This window comes from Nicotiana tomentosiformis, chromosome 6 (assembly GCF_000390325.3).
Source record: "Nicotiana tomentosiformis chromosome 6, ASM39032v3, whole genome shotgun sequence".
Classification (NCBI taxonomy): Eukaryota; Viridiplantae; Streptophyta; class Magnoliopsida; order Solanales; family Solanaceae; genus Nicotiana; species Nicotiana tomentosiformis.
Genome location: NC_090817.1, coordinates 71,962,497 through 71,986,744, shown reverse-complemented (window position 1 = coordinate 71,986,744; position 24,248 = coordinate 71,962,497). Strand labels below are relative to the sequence as shown.

General features: G+C 40.6%; 3 protein-coding genes across 3 annotated transcripts; 1 reads left to right on the top strand and 2 right to left on the bottom strand.

Moving 5' to 3' along the window:
• Positions 1-73: 73 nt before the first annotated feature.
• Positions 74-388, bottom strand: LOC138894195 (secreted RxLR effector protein 161-like). Its single transcript, XM_070178876.1, has one exon. It carries the CDS (start codon positions 386-388, stop codon positions 74-76), a length of 315 nt encoding a protein of 104 aa, XP_070034977.1.
• A 636-nt stretch (positions 389-1,024) lies between these two features.
• Positions 1,025-4,308, bottom strand: LOC138894194 (uncharacterized). Its single transcript, XM_070178875.1, has 5 exons — positions 3,894-4,308; positions 2,727-3,740; positions 2,101-2,214; positions 1,847-1,991; positions 1,025-1,727 (listed from the first exon to the last, which is right to left on the bottom strand). Exons 1-5 carry the CDS (start codon positions 4,306-4,308, stop codon positions 1,025-1,027), a joined length of 2,391 nt encoding a protein of 796 aa, XP_070034976.1.
• Positions 4,309-22,522: 18,214 nt separating this feature from the next.
• Positions 22,523-23,080, top strand: LOC138894193 (uncharacterized). The gene has a single exon (XM_070178874.1). The coding sequence runs from the start codon at positions 22,523-22,525 to the stop codon at positions 23,078-23,080; it is 558 nt and encodes a 185-aa protein (XP_070034975.1).
• Positions 23,081-24,248: the final 1,168 nt, after the last annotated feature.

Below are 24,248 nucleotides of genomic sequence, written 5' to 3'. Positions count from 1 at the left end.
GTTATTCCAGGATATTAATGCCATTCCCAATAATTGACATGTTCTACTAGTACTTTTTCCTGTCTTCTTTATCTCATGCAAGATCAACATCTGAAAAACCTTCAAGCTTAAAATTGTTAGATCGTAGATACCATAGTCCATACGAAATAGTTCCGATAAGATAACGAATTATCCGCTTTACTGCTATCAGATGCAACTCCTTAGGAGCTGACTGTAACCTAGCACATTTACACACAATAAATATGATATCTGGTCGACTAGCAGTCAAATAATGTAAGGATCCAATCATCCCACGATATTTTGTTTCATCCATTGAATTTCCCTTCTCATCTTTGTCAAGACTTGTTAAACGACTCAATGGTGTACCAATTGCTTTAGCATTGCTCATGCCGAATTTTTGAATCAATTCCTTTGTATACTTGGTCTAACATATAAAAGTTTCCTTCTCAGATTGTTGAATTTGAAGTCGAAGGAAAAATGTGAGTTCTCCTATCATACTCATTTCGAACTCACTCTGCATGAGATTAGAAAATTCCTTGCACAAGAGAGAGTTAGCACTTCCAAAAATAATATCATCAACATAGACTTGGATAATGAGATTACTTTCAGAGGATTTTTTGATAAATAATGTAGTATCTACTTTACCTCTTGTGAATCCATGATCAGTTAGGAATGAACTAAGCCTTTTGCACCAGGCTCGAGTAGCTTGTTTGAGTCCATACAAGGCTTTAGTCAACTTATACATATGGTAAGGAAATTGTGAGTTTTCGAAACCAAGAGGTTGTTTTACATATACCTACTCATCAATAAAGCCATTTAAGAAAACACTTTTAACATCCATTTGAAAAAGTTTAAAACCTTTAAGGAATGCATATGCAATAAGAATATGAATTGATTCTAACCGGGCTACCGGAGAAAAGGTTTCATTATAGTCGACTCTTTCCTGCTGTGAATAGCCTTGAGCTACTAATCTGTCTTTGTTTTTGACTATCTTTCGATCCTTATTTAACTTGTTTCTGAACACTTATTTGGTTCCAATAACAGTAGCATTTGCTGGCTTAGGTACCAGTTCCCAGACTTGATTCTTATTGAATTGATCAAGTTCATCCTGCATAGCTTGTACCCATCTGGAGTCTTTTAAGGCTTCATCAATCTTCTTTGGCTCGATTTGAGAAATGAGTGCAATGTTTGCCTTCTTCTTGAGAGCTTCCCTAGTTTTCATTCTTCCGTTTGGATCCCCTATGATAAACTTCTGAGGATATTCTGGTTCACTTCTCCATTCATTTGGTCGTGTTCCAACTACCGGAGTAGTTGACTCCTTTTGTGGTTTAGTATGGTTACTAACAGGTTCACTAATCGACTCTGTGACTATGTCTGTACTATCTGTCGACTTATGTGACTTGTTTGTCTGTGATGCTTCTTGACTGATATCTTCATCACCTGCAATGATTCCTTTCCCGACCATAGTGTTACTGTCATCAAATATAACATGCATTGATTCTTCTACAGATAAAGTACGTTTGTTGTAAACTCTAAAAGATCTACTGTTAATAGAATAACCGAGAAAAATACCTTCATCACTCCTTGGATCAAACTTTCCAAGGTTGTCCTTACCATTGTTGTGAATGAAATATTTACTTCCGAACAGATGAAAGTAGCCTATATTAGGCCTTTTATCTTTCCATAGTTTATATGGAGTCTTCTTCAAGATGGGTCTTATGAGACATCTGTTGAGGATATGACATGTTGTGCTTACTGCTTATGCCCAAAAATAATTTGGCAATGAATGTTCTAATATCGTTGTTCTGGCCATATCTTGCAGAGTTCTATTCTTGCGTTCAACTACCCCATTCTGTTGGGGTGGTCTTGGGGCTGAGAAATTGTGAGTATATCTTTGATCGTTGCAGAATTCTTCAAAGGCTCTACTTTCAAATTCTCCTCCATGGTCACTTTGTATGGTTGAGATGAGATACCCTTTTTCTCTTTCAATTCTTTTGCAGAAAATCTCAAAAAATTTCAAAGTTTCATCTTTATGAGATAAGAAAATTACCCATGTAAAATGTGAGTAATCATCAACAATAACAAAAGCATATCGTTTACCTCCAATGCTAGCAGTTCTAGTAGGTCCAAACAAGTTCATGTGAAGTAATTGTAGGGGCTTGGTTGTGGACACAATGTCTTTTGCTTTGAAAGAGTTTGTGGTTTGTTTGCCAGCTGGCATACATCATATACATGATTACTAGAAAAATTGAGTTTGGGAAGGCCAATAGCTAGATCATGTTTGGAGAGTTTTTCAATTAAATGCATGCTTGCATGGCCAAATTTTTTATGCCATAGCCATGGATCATTAGATATGGATGCCAAACAAATATGACCATCTAGGTTTTCAATGCCGTCTAGAATGTATATATTTTCATACCTTTTTCCTGGCAAAATGATTTTACCTGACTCATCTTCAATGGCACACCTTATTTTCTTGAATTTAACTTTATATCCAGAATCACATAGTTGACTTATGCTCAAGATATTATAGTTGAGTCCATCCACGAGGTATACTTCTATAATATCACAGTTATTGCTGAATTAAACTGTTCCGGTACCAATGATCTTTTCTTTTAAATCATCACCAAATTTGACATTTTCTCCATTTATTTTTGTGACTTATTTGAACAGATTTTTATCACCCGTCATGTGACTGGAACACGCACTGTCTAAATACCATTTACCTTTTCGACTCTTTCTGTGGTGTTCTTTCAAAATAAAATTATCACCTTCTTTTAGGTATCCAAGCTTGCTTGGGTCCTTGGTCCTTAGTTCTACTAGGATCAGAACTGTTTTTGGGCTTCTAAATCCATCCTGAAATATTAGATTTACCAAATCTACAGAAGGAATATTTATGTCCAGCCTTGTTACAGTAATGACACATATGGGTTGATCCAGTTTTTGATCTATCACTGGTATCAGTACTTGTGGACTTAGTTCTAACAGGTCATTTTCCAGTTGATTTGTAAGTCGCTTGGTTAGACTTGACAGAACTGTGACAGGTGGATTTGTGCATTCAATTGAGTTGCATTTGCAATTCCTGAACTTTATCTTGAAGAACGTCTCTTCAATTTCACAGACTTCAAGTTTGAGTTCCCAATCCTTCTTTTCCCTATTAAGTCTCTTTAATTCATTTAGCATTTTTTGTGACTCTTTTGGGGTAAGATCAAGAATATCATGCAATTTGTTACATCTATCACAATTATAGGGTCTTACCTCACTTGTTTCACCTCGCGCCATGAAGCAAATTTTAGTATCTTCTTTCCAGTCATCGTTTGATACATCTTCATCAGTCCAACAACCAAAATATTTGTTCATATCATTTTCCAAAATAGTCATGAAATACAGGTTTGCTATTTCTTTATGTTCTGAGCTATTTTCATTGCCCCTTCTTTCGAATGATTTGTTTTTATTAAACCCTCTGGAGACTTTTCTTTTAAGATACGAGCATTCAGCTTGAACATGGCTATACCTTCTACATTCAAAACATTTTCCATCATTTTTGTCTTGTTCATTATATTGTCTGGTTCTTCTAGATGACATCCTTCCTTTTTTTGTGTTTCTGTAACTTCTCATCAATTCGTTCATATTTCTTGACATCATGGCAATTTCTTCTTCAAGGGATTCTGTGTCGGCATCAATATCGTTCTCAGGTCCTTTAGTTGTAGTTTGAAGGCGAATGTTTTCTTCTTCTCTTCCTGACGTGTTTTCTTGAGATGTGTTTTCTCAATGCTATGGGATCTCCACGTAGTTCATCATATGACAGTTTGTCTAAATCTTGAGATTCAAGTGCAACTACTTTTATCTGCCATGTGGTAGGCAAACTTCTTAGGATTTTCTGACATGCTCACCACTTGAGTAAGGTTTACCAAAGGCTTTCAGATTGCCAATGATTTTGCTGAATCGTGCAAATATTTCTTCAATGGATTCACCTTCTTTCATCTGGAGGAGTTTATAGTCGTGAACCAATAGATTTATCTGTGTTTCTTTCACTTTGTTAGTTCTCTCATAGGTAACTTCCAGCATATCCCATATTTTCTTGACGGTATCGCAGCTTGGAATTTTCTCATATTCTTCTCCACTTATAGCATTATAGAGCAAGTTCTGTGCTTTAGCGTTAAACTGAATAATAGCCATTTGCTCATCAGAGTATTTATTTATATCTTCAGGATCAGCGAGTGGTTGTCTTGCTGCTGGAAGTGGATAGTTTTCCTTTTTTATAACACGCCATACTTTGATATCATATGACTTTGCATATATTTCCATGCACACCTTCCAATGAGATAAGTGTTGTCCATTGAAATATGGTGGCCTTACTTACGATGTCCCTTCTTGAAAGAGTGCTCCAATAGTCACTTGGTTTGACATGATCTTTTCTCAATATGTGAGACCTTCTCTGATACCAATTGAAAGTACGGGGGGGGGGGGGGGGTGAATTGCCGATTTTTCTTTTTGTATCCTAAGTAGTTGAATAGTTTACCAATTAGTCAACTAAAAATAAAGACAGAATATAACTGAAAGCAGAAATTAAGTGCAGGAATTAAAGGCACCCAGATTTTTATACTGGTTCAGATTCAATGTGAATCCTACTCCAGTCCCTTTGGGTTTCAAGGGTGTTCTCTCTTTAAAGCTCCTTTAATAGTTTCGTACAATTGTGTTGATGTTATCTTCGAACACCAACTCACTTTCTAAGTACGCTCGTGATATTTTCAATACAATTCCTCACCAATGTTTTTCTCTCTTTCTTCTCTCTATTCAGGGGGATAGGGAGGTTGATGAAGATGTCATACATCGTATTGGGGCAGGATGGATGAAATAGAGACTTGCTTCCGGTGTTTTGTGTGACAAGAAGGTACCACTGAAAATTAAGGATAAGTTCTATAGAGTGGTGGCCAGACCAACGATATTGTACGGGGCTGAGTGTTGGCCAGTCAAGATCGCTCATGTCTAGAAGATGAAGGTAGAAGAGATGAGGATGTTGAGATGGATGTGCGGGCACACCAGGTTAGATAGGATCAGAAATGAGGTTATTCGCAACAAGATGGGTGTGGCCCCTATTAAGAACAAGATACGGGAAGCGCGGCTTAGGTGGTTTGGTCATGTGAGGAGGAGGATCAAAGACGCCTCGGTGAGGAGGTGTGATAGGTTGACATTAGAGGACCTATGGAGAGGTAGAGGTAGGCCAAAGAAGAGGTGGGGAGAGGTGATTAGGCAAGACATGGCGCAGCTTCAGCTGACCGAGGACATGACCCTTGATAGGAAGGTATGGAGGTCAAGGATTAGGATAGTAGAGTAGGTAGCCTAGAGTATTCATAACAATAGTATGGGCACGCAGTCTTGCTTTCTGTTGGTAGTAGGTTTCTGTTATTTTCTTTCATTGTTGACCACCTTACTATGTTGTTGTTTTATCCTGCTTTTATATGGCTTTTTGGTACTGTCCCTTCTTTTCTATATTTTTATTAATATGGTTCTTATACTTTTCGGAGCCGAGGGTCTATTGGAAATAACCTCTCTATCCTCATAAGGTAGGGGTAAGGTCTGCGTACACACTATCCTCCCCAGACCCCACAGTGTAGGATAATACTGGGTATATTATTGTTGTTGTTGCTATTGTTTCTCTCTACTAATTACACAGTAAATTTTGCTAAGATTACAATGCTTGTTTAGGTAGAACAAAGAGTAAGAAGTTGGTATAATCAAAGTATATGATTCTTCCTTGATAATCTGCATTATATACTTAAACTTGGCTTGACGTATCTTTGGCAGACCGTTGAGAGATTTGCGATCCCAAGGGAATTGATTCTTGGAGTTGAATCTATTATGATTCATTCCAAGAATAAGTGCAGAGCTTCCATGGATGGTCCATGACTGTCGGTTTTTTCCTTCTTGAAAGAAGATCCCCTATAATCGCTCCTTAAGTTGTTCCTTGATCCATGGGATTGATAGCCTTCCTTTTCGACACATATCTTCACGAATCAGAGTAGGCACAATTTTAGTCCAGATCTCCTTAAATCTTGGTCCTTACTTCTTTATACCCATTATCCTGGTTGTCATATCGCTTTAATCTTGGGCCTTCCTTTATTGATTCCGTTGACAGTTCTTTTGCCTTCGTTCGTTTACTCCTTCCTTTCTTGTGTTTGTCCGTACATTATTGATAGATTTGCTCGCATCCTTCTTTCCATCTCAAGTGATCCTGCAAACAATAATATATTATTTTTCATCATTCAAATCTAAATCTAACATTTTGCACTCCTGCTAGTGGTATTTTCCCTAAGATACAAATGCACCTTTCTTTCTTTCAGTGGTTCTGCTCAACTATTATCCAAGTTTCCTCCTTACATCTTTCTAGCACTCTCTTTTACAGTTCAAGTGCTTTAAGAGGTATAAGGTTCAGAAAGAGTCAATTAAGAACCAAAATGTAGAGGCTTGTAATGTGGGTGCCAACCAAAAGGCTTATAGGCTCAAAAACAATAACTAGGCATGATTTTATTTGTTATATGTAGCAAAGCTCAAAATGATTAAAGAAAGCCTACAATTACTTTTTAAACCAGGCAACACCTAGAATTTTTCTTCAACTCACATGTCAGGCAAGTTCTAGACTCAACTGCAATGCAAGGACTATACAAAAACTCATTTAACACATTGGCACATGACTCACTAAGGACGGTCTCATTCTGACCCTCAAATAAAGCAAGTATTCGCAGAGCCAAAAGATGTTAAGAATAAAGCACAAAGTGATCATAAGTCAAGAAAATGAGCCATACACGTCACAAACATGCTATCCAATTCATAGAGGCATCATAAAAATTTTCAAAACATATGTAAGGTAATACACATGCCAAAGTAAAAATATGCTACTATCAATTAGGTCAAAAGGCACTAGGAATCACATCATTCACCATCCTTTTATTTTCTAAATCCTAATCTACTCTAAAAGAAATTACTTTGGTCAAGTTGCATCCCATGGAACCGAGGCACAGGGAAAAATCACGGAAAATTATTGCTACCTAAAGAAAACTAAAAGACATGTGTTTGAATTTTTGTACTTTCCAATTTTTTGTGTTTTTGTTTAGACTTAAATCCCTCAAGAAAACTGTCTAGGAGATCTATCGTCAGGAAAAATCTAATATTTTTAAATATTACTAATTTTTCTATTTTATTTTCCAAATAAATTCACTAATACTACAAACTAATAAAATACTAACTAACATAAATATACGAGAATTCCTCCACCCCATATTTAAAGTTGTACAATATCCCCGATGCACATAAATAAAATCAAGAGTGTAAAAGAAACTCCTTGGAAGGCCAAAGGTCGAAGTATTGGTAGCTCACGGGGTACTCAAACTTCTCATAGGCTTGGTCCTTAGTGCGTTCACCCCACACTCAGTTCCAACCAACTGTCTCACTTTTGCATACTTCCTGTGGCTTCCTTTCCATTCTCATACTCCTTTAAAATAAAAATAAATACTAGAAAATAATGCAATAAAAAACTAAATAAATAAAAATAAAAGAAAGCAGTAAACCTGAGTTACCTCTCAACCAACGCCTAATTTATAATTGCGGCACAGCTTGAATTACTTTCTCACGCTTTCGCTTCCTCCTCCTCCATGGAGTTTTGCCTTCTTGCGTGCTCTAAGAAGATCTCCTCTTTCTTCTATGGCTCTTTTTTCTTTCATCTTTACAAACTCAGCTTGCAACACCACCTCTTCTAACTCAGTTTTCTTTTCAAAACCATTAAAATTCACATAAGGGCCTTGTTCTATCAACTTCAATTCCACCACAGTAATCATGCACAAATCCTCATAATTCTTGGGACGTAACGACCCAATTTGTTTTGGACTCTAGCATGTCATTCGATGGTTTGAGACCTTGAGTATCTTTACTTTATATATTATGACTTGCACGTGTAATTAGTTTTAATTTTCGATAAGTTCGGAGTTGATTTGGAAGAATAATTCTCAATTCGAAAGTTTTAAGTTGAAAAATTTGATCAAGATTTGACTCTTGACTAAACGTCCTAAGAATCAGGATTTGAAGGTTCCTATAGGTTCGTAAGGTAATTTCGGACTTGGGCATATACCCGGGGTGAGTATCGATGGTCCGGGAGAGATTCAACGCTTATTATCGGAAGTTTGCATTTTGAAGGTTTTGGAATTAGCTAAGTTTGAATTGGAGAGGACTTTGGTATTATCAGACTCTGGGTGGTGTTCCTGGACCTCGGATAGGTTCATTTAATTGATTAGAACTTGTGTGTGAAGTTTGGTCGTGATCCAGAATATCTAAGTGTGACTCAAATGCATTCGGCGAAGTTTGAAAGTTAATAGAAGGATTTTGATCGTTGATTCATGGTTTTGATGTTATTCATGGCATTTTGAGATTTTGGATAAATTTGAATAGGGTATGGGGACTTGTTGGTATGATTGGATGGGTTCCCCAGGGCCTCGGTTGTGTTTGAGGATGGTTTCGGGCCATCTTCCTTTGATTTGCAGCTGCTTATTTCTGGTGTGTTTGGTATGCGTCACGATCGCGAAGGGTGATCTAGAGCTGAGGGGTGTTGTTCTTCACGAATGCAGGTGATGCTTTGTGTTCGCGTAGTGTCCTGGGCTGGGGCTTCGCGTTTACATATGGAGGCCTCCGTTCGCGTAGGGGTTGAAGTCGGGCTGGGTGAGTTAGTCTTCGCAAATGCGAAGATGTGCCGCATTTGTGGTAAAGGGGTTATGTGTTTCGCGGTTGGGGAAGGTCAAACGCGATCATGTAGGCTATTTTGGTCAGCAAGGGTGTTTTTGCTTCGCGATCGCGAGGCTTTTGACAGCGATCGTGATGGGTAACGTCTGCGCAGTGTATAAGATTGCAAATTGGGATCTAGCTCATTTTTATCTCATTTCTCACATTGGATCCGATTTTGGGGGAGATTTTGGAGAGGCATTTTCATCATCTATCACAAGATAAGTGATTCCTACTCATTATGAGTTAAATACATGGATTATATATGGATTTGAACATAAAAATTTATAGAAATTATGGGATTTCGATGAAAACCTAGAAATGGTATTTTTGAGTTTTGATCACGAAATTTGACACGACCCAAAATCCACTAGTGGTGATGATGGTGCCTAACACCGCCGTCAAACAAGCCAACAATGATTAGTCAATTTAATTACTCTTTCTAGTACCTTAAAATCATAATTTTTATTAATGAAATAGTGTGAAATAGAATTTACATGAACATCAACTAGGAAATATAATAGAATACAACATCTGTCTGGAATATAAGTTAGATAGGAAAATATAAATAACTCTGATAGAGACTCTGCAGGTTGCGGATCATAACATGAGATGCAGCTCGCGGTAAGGTTCCCGAAATGCCTACTCCTTCACGCCCAAAGGCCACCGGACATATGCATACCTGCACAAAAAGTGCAGCAAGTGTAGTATGAGTACGTAAATCAATGCTTACACAGTAAGTATCTAGCCTAACCCCAGAGAAGTAGTGACGAGGGGTTGACATCGACACTTACTAGTGGTCCAACAAGACATATACAGTAGAAGTAAACATATGTGAATCACATAAAATAAACAAAGTAACAAGTATAATATGTGGTACAATCCTCCTCTCAGTAATAACTCAAACTCTCAGCTAGTAGCTACCTCCTCAATCGGAGTACAAGAAATGAACCTTACTATATAGGTCATCACAGTTCAATCAGGAAGAGCTCACAGATGTGCTGGCTTCTTGCCAATTATCACGCACGATTTCATAAGAGTATTTTTATAGAAATGCCGAGGTGTACGACCCGATCCATCATAACATTGCCAAACCATAGATACATCTATTTTATTGCTGAGGCGAATGACCTGCTCCCATGAGAGTGTGGTATATAAATCCTGCCGAGGCGTACGGCCCGATCCATCATAGTGTGCGCACTGTTGAGGATCGAACGACACGAACCATAGATGTATCTATCCTGCCGAGGCAAACGGCCTGATCCCATTAGAATAAGAAGCTTTGACAGGTCCTTGACCCCACTCACGAATTAGACATGTGAGTTATAAATGTTTAAGGGAAACCTTTCGGTGATAACGCATAACGTGGGAGAAATTCGTAAGAGGAGTACAATTATCTCGCGGCTAATCATGAAGCTCGTCGAATCTCTACAATAGAAAGTCTATCACTCTACACAAGTCTAGTCTCAAGTCGCAACGTAATATGAAGGAATTTAATAGGCAAGAGACAACTAAAATAGTATAGCTATAGCATGGCGGAAACCTAAGTCTACCCGGACATAACATGAATCTAGCTACGCACGGACTCTCGTCACCTGGTGCGTACGTAGCCCCCACAACAAGTAACATATATCAAATACATCACCTAGTGGTAGATCCCCCTGTAGATCCCCCTCACAGAGTTAGACATGAGACTTACCTCGCTCCGAAGTTCCATAACCGGCTCCAACGCCCATGAAACACCTCAAACCAAAGCCCGTAGATCCAAAACTATCCAAACAATGTGCAAACCAATCAAAAGATACTCTAATACCCATAATTAATCAATTTAAACAAATTCCTAACTCCGCTCGAAAAGTCAATAAAATCAACCACCGAGCCCGCGTGCCCGGATTCCGAAAATTTTCGAAGGTAAACTTTATCCATAACACCACAAACTAAAATATATAACTTATTCCAAATTACATGTCCATTTTCGTGATTAAATTCCAAAAATACTAAATTTTAGGTTTTCTACCAAAAACCCCACAATTTCTACTAATTTTCATGTTTAAATCCTTATACATACCATGTATCTAACTTGTAATAGGTGGGAATCACTTACCTTTTGTTGCTTGATGAAAATATCCCCTTGAAGCACTCCAAATATCACCCCAACCAAGTGAGAAAATGAGGGAAATGAGCAAAACCCCGATTTAAAACAATCTGCCCAGCCGACTTTCCGCACCTGCGAAATTTCCATCGCAGGTGCGGTTCTAACTTAGTCCAGGAACGTACGCATCTGCGGACCCAAATGCGCATTTGCGCTTCCGCTTTTGCGGCCAAGGAGCACTTTTGCGCACGCGCTCATGCGGACCATGTCCGCTTCTGCGATCAACAGGCCTCCCAGGCCTTTCCGCTTCTGCGCTTCTTCCTCCACAGAAGCGACTCCGCTTATGCGGTCTTCGCGTCGCACCTGTGACCACAGGCCACCTTCTCTAGGTCTGCTTCTGCACCCAAATGCTCGCTTCTGCGAGCTCGCACCTGCGGTCAATCTTGTGCAGGTGTGATTACACCAGAGTTGGTGCACTTCAGCCATTCACACAACTCCAAATGGATCCGTTAACCATCCGGAAACTACCCGAGGCCCCCGAGACCTCGACCAAATATACCAACTAGTCCTAAAACATCATACGAACTTAGTCAAGCCTTTAAATCACATCAAACAATGCTAAAAACACGAATCACGCATCTATTCAAGCCTAATGAACTTTAAAACTTCATACTTCTACATCCGACGTCGGAACCTATCAAATCAAGTCTGATTGACCTCAAATTTTGCACATAAGTCCTAACTGACATTACGGACCTACTCCAACTTACGGAATTAGAATCCTACCCCTATATCAAAAAGTCCACTCTCGGTCAAACTTTCCAAAAATCATCCAATTTCCAACTTCCGCCAATTGACGCTGAAATAACCTACGGACCTCCAAATCAACATCCAGATATGCTTCTAAGACCAAAATCATCATACGAACCCGTTGGAACCTTCAAATCCCGATTGAGATCGTTTACTCACAAGTCAAATCTTAGTCAATTCTTCCAACTTAAAGCTTTCGAAATTAGATTTTTTTTTCCAAATCAATCCCGAACTTCCCGAAATTTAATTCTGACCACACGTACAAGCCATAATACCTGAAATGAAGCTACTCAAGGCTTCAAACTGCTGAATGACATGCTAGAGCTCAAAACGACCGGTCAGGTCGTTACATTCTCTCCCACTTAAAAATACGTTCGTCCTCGAACATGCTAAGGACTGCTCCAGAGTTCCCAAAATCACTGTACAACACCTTGTGCACCTACCCATGCCACCACATTCCGGTTGGACACATTAGCTCGAGCCAGACTGAAAATCCTCCATATAACCTTAGCTAACAAGCTTTAAAACCAAGTTCCAACTTCCTAATTTCTTTATAAGGCCTGATTCTAACATACAGACACCGTACCAATCGCCACACACCGTACCAAAACACGATCGTACACCTTTTGCTTGATTCACACCATGCCCCGCATAATTCGCATGCCCATGATAACATACTCCAGCAATAGCTGAAATTTCATGATTTTGATGGCCGCAATACATCACATGACGTGTATAAATATTGTTCCAACTCTCGCAATACTGCCACGACGAAAGAGACGTGTAGAAACTCATAATCACCTGCCGAATCAATAATTCATGGAGTCTCCCCTCCTCACAAGAACCATCACCTCATTCAGAACTGAATAATGATATTTTCCCCTTTTTGGTACCTTATATAAATCTGGTTGCGCAAATTTCAGGTCCAATAATCTCGTCTCACCCAGTTTAAGCTGCTCAGGCAGTAAGACACCTCGAACACTGACTCAGCTCTCATATGACGCCATCAATGCGCCGATAATCTACATCTCGAATGTGACACATAAGGAGGAACGAACTTTGGAAAAGAATTATCCAGCCCGCGTAACGAATAAAACGGTTGAACAGATGTTATGAACCATTCTTAGAGGATGAGAAACAAAATATGCAGGAATAGATATAGGGAACCATAATCAACATAACACTGTTGCGGTGTGTAACCCAATTCGAACATGATACAGTTACAGCGTGCAACCCGATTCGAACATGATACCGTTGCGGCATGCAACCCGATCCGAATAACTTACCTGTGGCGGCGTGCCACCCGATCCACTCATAATGTCATACCCCTCAAGCCATGCTGCTTCTACCTACGGAATACCGAATATCGACCACAAGCACGCCAAGTGAAAAAATACAACTCTAGGGAGACGGGTAGCGCAATACGCCACAAAACCCAAGCACGACTAAGGTGTGATAAATGACCTGCATCTCGAGAGCCATCCTGCTCATATGACACCACAATATACACGGGACCTCAACATACGTGCGAATAATCAAGCAATCTCAATCCGACATAACCCCCACAGTTCACAACTAAAGGAGTAGAGCACCTTCCAGGCATAAACCCTCACATTAACGATAGTACCAAAAATCTCCGTTCTTGGTTTTGATCTTTAACCATCAAGTGATTATCACGTCACACTCATACAATTTCCCCGGGGGAACGCTCCCACGACCTTCCGTCCAGGTAGCCAAGTGCGCACATCCATACCACCAACTGTACTAATTCTGTAAAGCAGGTCAAGAATCCGCAAATCAATAAACAATGCTCCTTCCACAGTACACCATTCCCAGGCGACACTAGGATAATGTCAGCTTACTCTGAACATCTAATTCTTCCTGGCTCATTCGAGCTCGTGACATTCTTGTCAACACCGAACTGCAACCTTGGTCATCAATTTTCAAATTCCCATGTCGCTCACTGCACCTATTATGCCGCTATGCGAGAATACATGAATTCATCATAACCCTTGAACTACCAGTAGAATAACACTTCATCGGCTAGAAACCTTTCACTTATCTCATTTCCGAAGAGCCCATGCGACACGCAACTGAATTCCTAAACCGCAGAAAACACAACCTCAAACCGTGATCTACACCGTCATAACTCTTCCGGAATCCATTTACATAACAAAGCCATTTGAATCAAATACCTCCCAAATTAATCAGGTCATGATGGCTGTCAAGCCCGCACGTACAACCACAAACCACATGTATAACTTCAAACAACGAAGGAACTGATCCTTTCCACAATCATGCTGATTCAGCCACTGCTAACCAACCCAACTTCTTTCAATTTACCCTTGACCTGTTTAGAAATATGATAGCTCCGTTCACAATATAACAAACTCAATCTGCACTCATCCCGAGTGACTCGAATTGCGAGACCACATTGTCTCAATACCCATGACTCATCTCATACCTCCTTACGCGCACAATAGCATCTCCAACTAGTGCACCCATTCTACAAGACCTTCCGCGAGTCGTAAGTTATTTCTTCCTTTCCTCTAATACTGCACTTTAATTCTTGAATCCACTAGGACCGTTGTGGAGAGTCACCCACTCTGACCTGGTCCCAAATATGACCAAACTCCAACACTCTACCAGTACATGAACACCTTCTCGAAGAAGCAACCGGCTGAACTTTTTTCCTTGTACATCACATCCACAAAAGCATATGCTTTGAGGCTTCCCAAAAACCTGAACATGCATTGATAACGCCGAATATAGCACACGTCCATCAAGTTCTTTGCTAAATTACCCCTGATATTTCCTTTTATTAGTCATACATAATCCGCCAATGCACCAATAACCAAAAACCGCACAAGTAGACAACCACGCGATCCAATCATAAATGGTGGGGCTCCCCCATTTAGCTTTAATCTACAATCACCTAATGCAGAGCCCACAACGATTCCTCCTTCTCAATTACTATGATCTCGCACCGTTAACCCATCAGACTTATCAAAGTCTTTTGTTAAGCTTTTCATGAACATCCTGAATCACCAGTCACAGTCAAACACTCGACCTCTTACCAGGTAGCAAGTAATATTCCTCACAGAAGCTTCATCAACATCACGCCACTACTAACCTGCTCACAGGAGATAACCCACCGATAATCTGTAAATTCTCCTGAGCTCATGCTCGCCCACCAGATGTATAAGTATGCTCCTTCCCTATTGACGTCGACTAAAAGTTCAACAATACCTTCCGAACTCAAGTCATATTGCACCTGAAATGATAATCAAATCTTCACACCCCTCTTCATTTCAAACAAACTCCTTTCTACCATATTCAATCTTTCTTCGTACAGTAACCATCACTCCAAATAAAATCCGTAGGCCAAATCACCTTCCATCACGATTTCCAAACCGTTCCATACTTTGTCAAGGCACGCGGCTATCCTACCATAGAATCCATATGCTAATCTGCCACTCTTACTTCGGTTAAACCATCTCCTTTAAGCAACTTCTCAACCTCTGCTTCTTATACTTGACTTGCTAGTACTTCAACCACCGCAAAACACTTCCCGCCATGTCTTCCCTCATACTTTGCTGCCCAATTGTTGCATCAAATAAAAAATGCATCTCTGTAGCACCTGAACCAATAGATTGTTACCGACTCTAAGCCTCTTCGAAGATCATCTCTCTCGAGCCTTCAACATTAGAAATACCAATTCGATTCTGAACCGCTGCACACTGCTACCTCTGACAATCGCCCTTAGGCACCATTTCACAATACCCTGCCCCGAAGGCAAAATCCAAGAAGACTGTAACAATGACGAACCGTAATGCATTCAAACAAGGACGGCGACACCGCATCACAATAAAAATTCCACCACGCTGGACATCTATAGTTTGATTGAGTCTCGTTACTTTATCAACCAAACATGGACATCTATAGTTTGATTGCCTTTCCTCCGCTGGAATTAAATGCTAAACCCCTTAATCATGCACTGAGAAATCCTCCCTTCAGGCCATTCACTGCCTCAATCACATAAACAAGCACCTTACCATTACACCAACATTGTGTGATAACAACGCATAGACATCGTAGAAATCCATGCACAGTCTCGAAACCATAGAAAATACAAAGATTGAGCTGGAACAAAAGAACATCCTTCCGAAAGGTGACGATAATAGCCTGCCCGAACATGCAGGAAAAAAACATCCTGCACCACGTCTGCAGTACCACTACAACTCCTCGATGCCCAATTGATAAGAAGCGCTTCGCGTCGCTTAAGATTGAGTATGAAGGAAATAAAGTCACAAGCCTCAATGGAATCAAACCGCATGATGAGGAAGTCAAAAAGGGAAGTGCTCCAAACAACCCTGTAGCCTCTCGAAGATTAGTACAGACGTCTCTGTACCGATATGCAAGACTCTACTAGACTTGCTCATGACTCGTGACCAAAGTGAACCTAACGCTCTGATACCAAGCTGTCACGACCCAAAATCCACTAGTGGTCATGATGGCGCCTAACACCGCCGTCAGGCAAGCCAACAGTGATTAGTCAATTTAATTACTCTTTCTAGTACCTTAAAATCATAATTTTTTATTAATGAAATGGTGTGAATTAGAATTTACACGAACTAAAATAGTGAACAACCCGTAGGAACCCCAAAAACCCGGTGTCACAAGTGCTTGAGCATCAACTAGGAAATATAATAGAATATAACATCTATCTAGAATACAAGTTAGACAGAAAAATATAAATAACTCTGATGGAGACTCTGCAGGCTGCTGATCGTAACATGAGATGCAGCTCACGGTAAGGTCCCCGAAATGGCTGCGCCTCTGCGCCCAAAGGCCACCGGACATATGTATACCTACACAAAAAGTATAGCAAGTGTAGTATGAGTACGTAAATCAACGCGTACCCAGTAAGTATCTATCCTAACCCCAGAGAAGTAATGACAAGTGGTCAACATCGACATTTGCTAGTGGTCCAACAAGACAGATACAGTAGAAGTAAACAGATGTGAATTAGAGAAAATAAACGAAGTAACAAGTATAATACGTGGTACAATCCTCCTGTCAGCAATAACTCAAACTCTCAGCTAGTAGCTACATCCTCAATCGGAGTATATAAAATGGACCTTACCAGATAAGTCGTCACAGTTCAATCAGGAAGAGCTCACAGATGTGCTGGCTTCTTGCCAATTATCACGCACAATTTCATAAGAGTATTTTTGTAGAAATGCTGAGCCGTACAACCCGATCCATCATAACATTGCCAAACCATAGATATATCTATTTTATTACCGAGGCAAACGGCCCGCTCCCATGAGAGTGTGGTACATAAATTCTGCCGAGGCGTACGACCCGATCCATCATAGTGTGCGCACTGCCGAGGGTCGAACGGCATGAACCATAGATGTATCTATCCTACCAAGTCGAATGTCCCGATCCCATAGACGTGTGAGTTATAAATATTTAAGGGAAACCTTTCGGTGAGAACGCATAACGTGGGAGAAATTCGTAAGAGGAGTACAATTATCTCGCGGCTAATCATGAAGGAATTTAATAGGCAAGAGACAATTCAAATAGTACAGTTATAGCATGGCGGAAACCTAAGTCTACCCGGAGATAACATGAATTTAGATATGCACGGACTCTTGTCACCTGGTGCGTACGTAGCCCCCACAACAAGTAACACATATCAAATACATCACCTAGGGGTAGTTTCCCCCTCACAGAGTTAGACATGAGACTTACCTCGCTCCGAAGTTCCATAACCAGCTCCAACGCCCCTCAAACATCTCAAACCAAAGACCATCGATCGAAAACTATTCAAACAATGTGCAAACCAATCAAAAGATACCCTAATACCCATAATTAATCAATTTAAACAAATTTCCAACTCCGCTCGAAAAGTCAATAAAATCAACCATCGAGCCCACATGCCCGGATTCCGAAACTTTTTGAAGGTAAACTTTACCCATAACACCACGAACTAAAATATATAACTTATTCCAAATTCCATGTCCAATTTCGTGATCAAATTCCAAAAATACTAAATTCTAGGTTTTCTGCCAAAACCCTCACAATTTCTACTAATTTCCATGTTTAAATCCTTATACAAACCATGTATCTAACTTATAATAGGTGGGAATCACTTACCTTATGTTTCTTGATGAAAATCTCCCCTTGAAGCTCTCCAAAAATTGCCCCAACCAAATGAGAAAATGAGGGAAAAGAGCAAAACCCTGATTTAAAACAATCTGCCCAGCCGACTTTCCGCATATGCGGATCACTAGCCGCACCTGCGGATCACTAGCCGCACCTGCGGAATTTCCATCTCAGGTGCAGTTCTAACTTAGTCCAGGCATGTCCGCATCTGCAGACCCAAATGTGAATCTGCGCTTCCGCTTCTGCGGCCAAGGAGCACTTCTGCGCACGCGCTCCGACGGACCATGTCTGCTTCTACGCTCCTTCCTACGCAGAAGCGACTTCGCTTTTGCGGTCTTTGCGTCGCACCTACGACCACATGCCACCTTCTCCAGGTCCGCTTCTGCACCCAAATGCTCGCTTTTGCGAGCTCGCACTTGCGGTCAATCTTGCGCAGGTACGATTAAACCAGAGCTGGTGCACTTTAGCCATTCACACAAGTCCAAATTGATCCGTTAACCATCCGAAAATTACCTGAGGCCCCCGGGACCTCGACCAAATATACCAACTAGTCCTAAAACATCATACGAACTTAGTCAAGTTTTTAAATCACATCAAACAATGCTAAAAATATGAATCGCGCATTGATTCAAGCCTAATGAACTTTAAAACTTCATACTTCTACATCCGACGTCGGAACCTATCAAATCAAGTCCGATTGACCTCAAATTTTGCACACAAGTCCTAATTAACATTGTGGACCTACTCCAACTTCCGTAATCAAAATCCAATCCCGATATCAAAAAGTCCACTCCCGGTCAAACTTCCCAAAAATCATCCAATTTCCAACTTCCGCCAATTGACGCCGAAATAACTTACGGACCTCCAAATCAAGATCTGGACATGCTCCTAAGACCAAAATCATCATACGAACCCGTTGGAACCTTCAAATCCCCATTTCGAGGTCATTTACTCACAAGTTAAACCTTAGTCAATTCTTCCAACTTACAGCTTTTGAAATTAGAATTTTCTTTCCAAATCAATCCCGAACTTCCCGTAATTCAATTTCGACCACACGTACAAGTCATAATACCTAAAGTGAAGCTACTCAAGGCACCAAACCACCGAACGACATGCTAGATCTCAAAATGACCGGTCGGGTCATTACAAAATTGGACATGAAATTGGGAATAAATCATATATTTGAGTTTATGGTGCTATAGGTATTATTTATCTTTGAAAACTTCCGGAATCTGGTGCGTGGGCTCGAGGGTTGACTTTGTTAACTTTTCGTGTGGAGTTTGGAATTATTTCTAATTGTTAAATTATGAGTCCTTGAGTATATTTTGATTGGTTTGCATCTTCTTTGACTAGTTTCGGATTGATTGGCATTGGTTTGAGGTGTTAGAGAGGTGTTGGAGCTGATTATCAAATTTCGGAGCGTGGTAAGTCTCTTGTCTAACCTTTTAAGAGATAATTTACCCCGTATGTGCTATATTTGTTACATGCTATGTGTTATGGGAGCTACCCATGTATGAGATGATAAGTGTCCGTGCGTATGCTAGGTTCTTGATTATGTCCGGGTAGACGTAGACTCACATCATGTTTAATTGTACCACATGATTTATCCTTGCTTGCTTAAATGATTTAATTTATGTGCTTTCCTGTGACTAGCCTTGCGTAGAGTATCAGACCTTACTATTCAAGATATTTGATGCGCTACTTGATTAGGCCCGGAAATTATGCTTTTTGTTATGGATTTCTCCCGTGTTGTTCATATTTGTTCGAAAGTTCCCTGAATTTCATAACTGACAGTCACATATGTATATTCATAAGTTGGTCCATAGTCTCACTATTCTATGAGATCCGGCTAAACGTCTCAGCAGTACCATTATGGATCGGGCCATACGACCTCGACTGTGTACATTATTTTATGGATCATGCCAAACGACCTCGGCAAAATCGTGCGTTATATTTGATCGAGAGTCAGCATACCTATGAGTCTTCCTAACTTAAGGTTTGGCATTTTATTTAGTATTGATCATTATGTATTCCATTCGAGGTAGTATCCGGTATCTGAGGATTTCGTATTTACTCTTCTAATGAGGATTGTGCTATGCACATATATCTGTTTCGTTGTTTTTACTTGTTATGTCTCATACCTGTCTACTTTTGTTGAACTTTGATTACTGGACCACTAGTAAGTGTCGATGTCGACCCCTCGTCCCTACTTCTTCTAAGTTAGACTAGATAATTATTGGGTACGTATTGATTTACGTACTCATACTACACTTCTGCACTAAATGTGTAGGTATTTTATAGGGTAAAATTGGTTCGTATTAAATACTCGAATAATAGAGCGACACGTGGAACCGGAGACAGGCAGAAAGCGGGGCAAGTGGAAACCAAGACTGGGGGCATCAGCTTCGATTGACAACGGGGAGACCCCAAGGGGAATATTGCTAACCAAGACAAACAAATGTTTGCCACCCGATGGCATTCAATGAAGAATATTCTCTAATATTAAATACACAATCCGTTATAGAGAATTTTGGCATTCATAGCCTGCCATTCCACATTCATCAATGGCCCCCATAATTGTCGTTTAAGAGGGGCTTGATCCTAGGACCTTGTTCCCTAGGTGCATCTATAAATAGTGACTTCAACAACCATTGTAGGACACAAATTTTCTGATAAACTTATGCTACATATTATTCTAAAGCTCAATAACACTTTATTTTCTGTCTATTGATATCCTTATTACTGCCTTTGAAAGCTCTGCTCCCGGAATCAAGGTATTTGCTATCTTATCTCGATTTCAAAACTAAGTCTTGCATTTTTTTTAATTTATTTATCATTTTTGGATCAAATCGATTCGCTTGTCTATAAACCACGTGACAAATTCAACTGTTCCATTTTATGGGTAAATAGTTTGGCGCCTACCATGGGGCTTAGACAATTGCGTAATTGAGTTGATCCTTGCATCTATTACTAATATGTTAAATTCTTTGTTTCTTAGCGAAAAATCATAAAACAAATAGCAGATAACGATGTCAACATCGCACACAAAGTTGAGGCCCAAGGAAATCTGCCTCAACACGAAGATTTGATCAGTGATACCTGCAACGAGGAGGATGTAGCCACGCCGGTCCATGTCGAGCAATATCCATGACACATTCGGGAGGCAACTCCTGATGATGCTGAAGACGAGCACGTTGCGAAAACGAAGAAAATCCTGAGGGAACAACAAAAGGCTATTATGGGCCATCTTTCGCGATAAGATCAGGCCATGACATATTTGAGGCAAGCATTGTCGGGTGCTTCCAACAACGTGAATGGAAGAGGTCCTGTTCCTCCCGGTGATCCCGCAAACCAAACGACACAAAGGGTTGATAACAATACCCCCGAGGGGTGAGGTCGGCTTCGACGGAGTCGGGGGGAACGACAACGGATCTGGTAACAATAATGGGAATGATCCCTTTAAAACTGAACTCATGCAATTTTTGAGGGAAATAAACGCCCGAATGGACGATATCCCGGGCACGCCGCCAATGTTAAAAGGACTGGACTCAAAGAAATATACCAGTTTTTGTTTAAATCGAGCGCGGCGCCAGAGTTAATCCCGAAGCGGTTCAAAATGCAAGACGTGCCAAAATATGATGGGACTTTGGATCCTCAGGATCACATCAAAACGTACATAACGGCGGTGAAAGGAAATGACTTAGCTCCGCATGAGATTGAGTCAGTCTTGCTGAAGAAGTTCGGGGAGACCCTCACGAAGGGGCCCCTGACATGGTATTCACTTCTACCCGAGCACTCAATAGATTCCTTCGAGATGCTCACAGATTCTTTTATCAAGGCCCATGCTGGGGCTAGGAAGGTAAAGGCCCGAAAATCTAATATATTCAGAATTGTGCAAGGAGAGTCCGAATTGCTACAAGAGTTCGTGACTAAATTTCAGAAGGAAAGGATACTGCTACCAACCATGCCATATGAATGGGCGGATGAGGCATTCACTAAAGGGCTAAACCCAAGGAGCTCTAACGCTTCTCGAAAACTGAAAGTAAGTCTGCTCGAGTTCCAGGCAACAACATGGGTAGATGTCCACAACTGCTACAAATCAAAGATAAGAATAGAGGATGACCAGGTTGGTTTCCCGGCATCAACCAAGGGTCGGGATCGAGAGAAGAATAAGAAAAATTTGAAGGATGATTTCGACATAGATCGACGGTCTTCTAATGACCGATTTTTCCCTACGAATGGGCCAAAGGACGCGACTGAGGCTTCCGGTCTGCGAAAAGTTCTCTACCAATAGGAGAATTGACCGTGGCCAGAATAACAGATCGTTACAGGATAAAGAGATATCAGGCTCCCGAGATTCCACCTATCCCAGATTGTCCGAGTATAATTTCAATATCAGCATGGTGAAACTGGTATAGGCTATGATGAACATTAAGGAAGCACGGTTCCCGAGGTCGATGAGATCTGATCCTAATCAGAGGGATCCTAATCTATAGTGAGTATCATAGGACTAACGGCCACCGGACTGGGGACTGCCGACATCTGCGCGAGAAGGTGGCAACATTACTGAAAAATGGCCATCTTAGAGAGTTCTAAAGCAACCGAACTAAAAATAATTATGGCTGCAACCGGGATAATGCGGAACCCTCAAAAATATGAGAAGATCCTCCTAGTCTAATGATCAACATAATTTTCGGAGGAAACGAGATTAATGGTGTAACCTTTTCAATAGAAAAAAAGACAAAGTTATCGGTGACCCATAGCAAAAGACTCCGGGAAGTCGTCGAGGACGATATCACCTTCACAAAGGAGGACGCCGATGGACTCCTACTACCGCACAACGATGCCCTGGTAATTTCTTTTAATGTTCTAGATTTCAAAATTAAACATGTTTTGGTGGACCTAGAGAGTTCAGCGAATATTATCCAATGGAGAGTGCTGGAACAAGCCAAGCTAACCAGAAGCATCATTCCAACCACAAAGCTCCTCGCCGGGTTCAACTTAGCAAGTGTGACAACCCGAGGGGAGATCCTGCTGCCCACAAAGGCTGAAGGGGTCATGAAGACAACTATGTTTGAAGTAGTAGACGATGACTTGGGCTATAACATTATTCTTGGAAGACCATGGATACACGAGATAAAGGTTGTGCCATCACCATACCATCAACTTCGGAAATTCCCAAATCTAGAGGGAATTAAACAAATAAGAGGAGATCAACCAGTGCCAAAGAAATGAATGTGATCCCGATTTCCAGTAGTAAAGGGAAGGAACATGCAGCATAGCAATTACAGGAACCGACGTATGCTCCCGAGCCAAACAAAGCCGACAAAGGGGAGGAGCCGTCGGAATCTTATCAGGTACCAAGGTATTTCCAGGTACCATAAGAAACGGATACAACCAAATCCACAACGGAAGAACTTGAACAAGTTGCATTGTTCGAGAAGTTCTTTGAGAGGAAGTTCCACTTGGGGATAGGATTAAACCCGGAGCTCAGGTCAGAATTTTTAGAATTTCTTAAATTTAATGTTGATTGTTTTGCGTGGTCGCATGTAGATATGATAGGTATTCCGCTAGAGGTGGCCGTGCACAAATTAAGCTTGGGTCCCAACATCCCTCCGGTAAGGCAGAAGAAACGCCCTATTGCCGAGGTCAGAAGAAGGTTTGTCAAAGAAGAGGTAACTCGATTGCTTGATATCGGTTCAATTCGGGAAGTAAAGTATCCCGATTGGCTAGCTAACGTAGTAGTAGTTCCAAAAAGGAATAATTAGTTTTGCATATGCGTAGATTATAAGGATAGTAGTAGTTCCAAAAAGGAATAATTAGTTTTGCATATGCGTAGATTATAAGGATCTGAATAAGGCATGCCCAAAAGGCTCATTCCCATTGCTAAACATTGATCAACTGATTGATGCGACGGTCGGGCATGAGTTGATGAGTTTTCTTGATGCCTATTCCGGGTACAACCAAATCAAAATAAACTTGAAAGATCAGGAAAAGACTTCGTTCATAATGAACTTTGGCACATATTGCTACAATGTGATGCCTTTCGGGCTTAAGAACGCTGGAGCAACTTACCAGAGGCTTGTGAACAAAATGTTCGAAAAGAAAATAGGGAAAACAATGGAAGTTTACATAGATGATATTCTGGTTAAGTCTTTGAATGTAGGTCATCATCTGAAGCACCTCCAAGAAACCTTTTACATTCTAAAGAAGCACAACATGAAGCTTAACCTTGAAAAGTGTGGATTCAGAGTCAGCTCCGGTAAGTTCTTGGGTTTCCTGGTGTCACAAAGGGTGATGATAAAATTAATTCCATCGAGGACATTCCCGACCAGCTATAAAATGTGAAAGAGGTTCAGAGGTTAACTAGAAGACTGTCTGCTTTAAGCAGGTACATTTCCCG

What these genes read in the sequence shown, in the direction of transcription:
- LOC138894195 (XM_070178876.1), bottom strand. Translation starts at nt 388, where the DNA reads ATGAGCAATGCTAAAGCAATTGGTACACCATTGAGTCGTTTAACAAGT.
- LOC138894194 (XM_070178875.1), bottom strand. Translation starts at nt 4,308, where the DNA reads ATGGAAATATATGCAAAGTCATATGATATCAAAGTATGGCGTGTTATA. An exon ending in TAGAACTGCTAGCATTGGAG is followed by an intron (nt 1,992 to 2,100) that starts GTAAACGATATG and finishes TTTCTGCAAAAG; the next exon opens with AATTGAAAGAGAAAAAGGGT. An exon ending in GACCACCCCAACAGAATGGG is followed by an intron (nt 1,728 to 1,846) that starts GTAGTTGAACGC and finishes TATCCTCAACAG; the next exon opens with ATGTCTCATAAGACCCATCT.
- LOC138894193 (XM_070178874.1), top strand. Translation starts at nt 22,523, where the DNA reads ATGATCAACATAATTTTCGGAGGAAACGAGATTAATGGTGTAACCTTT.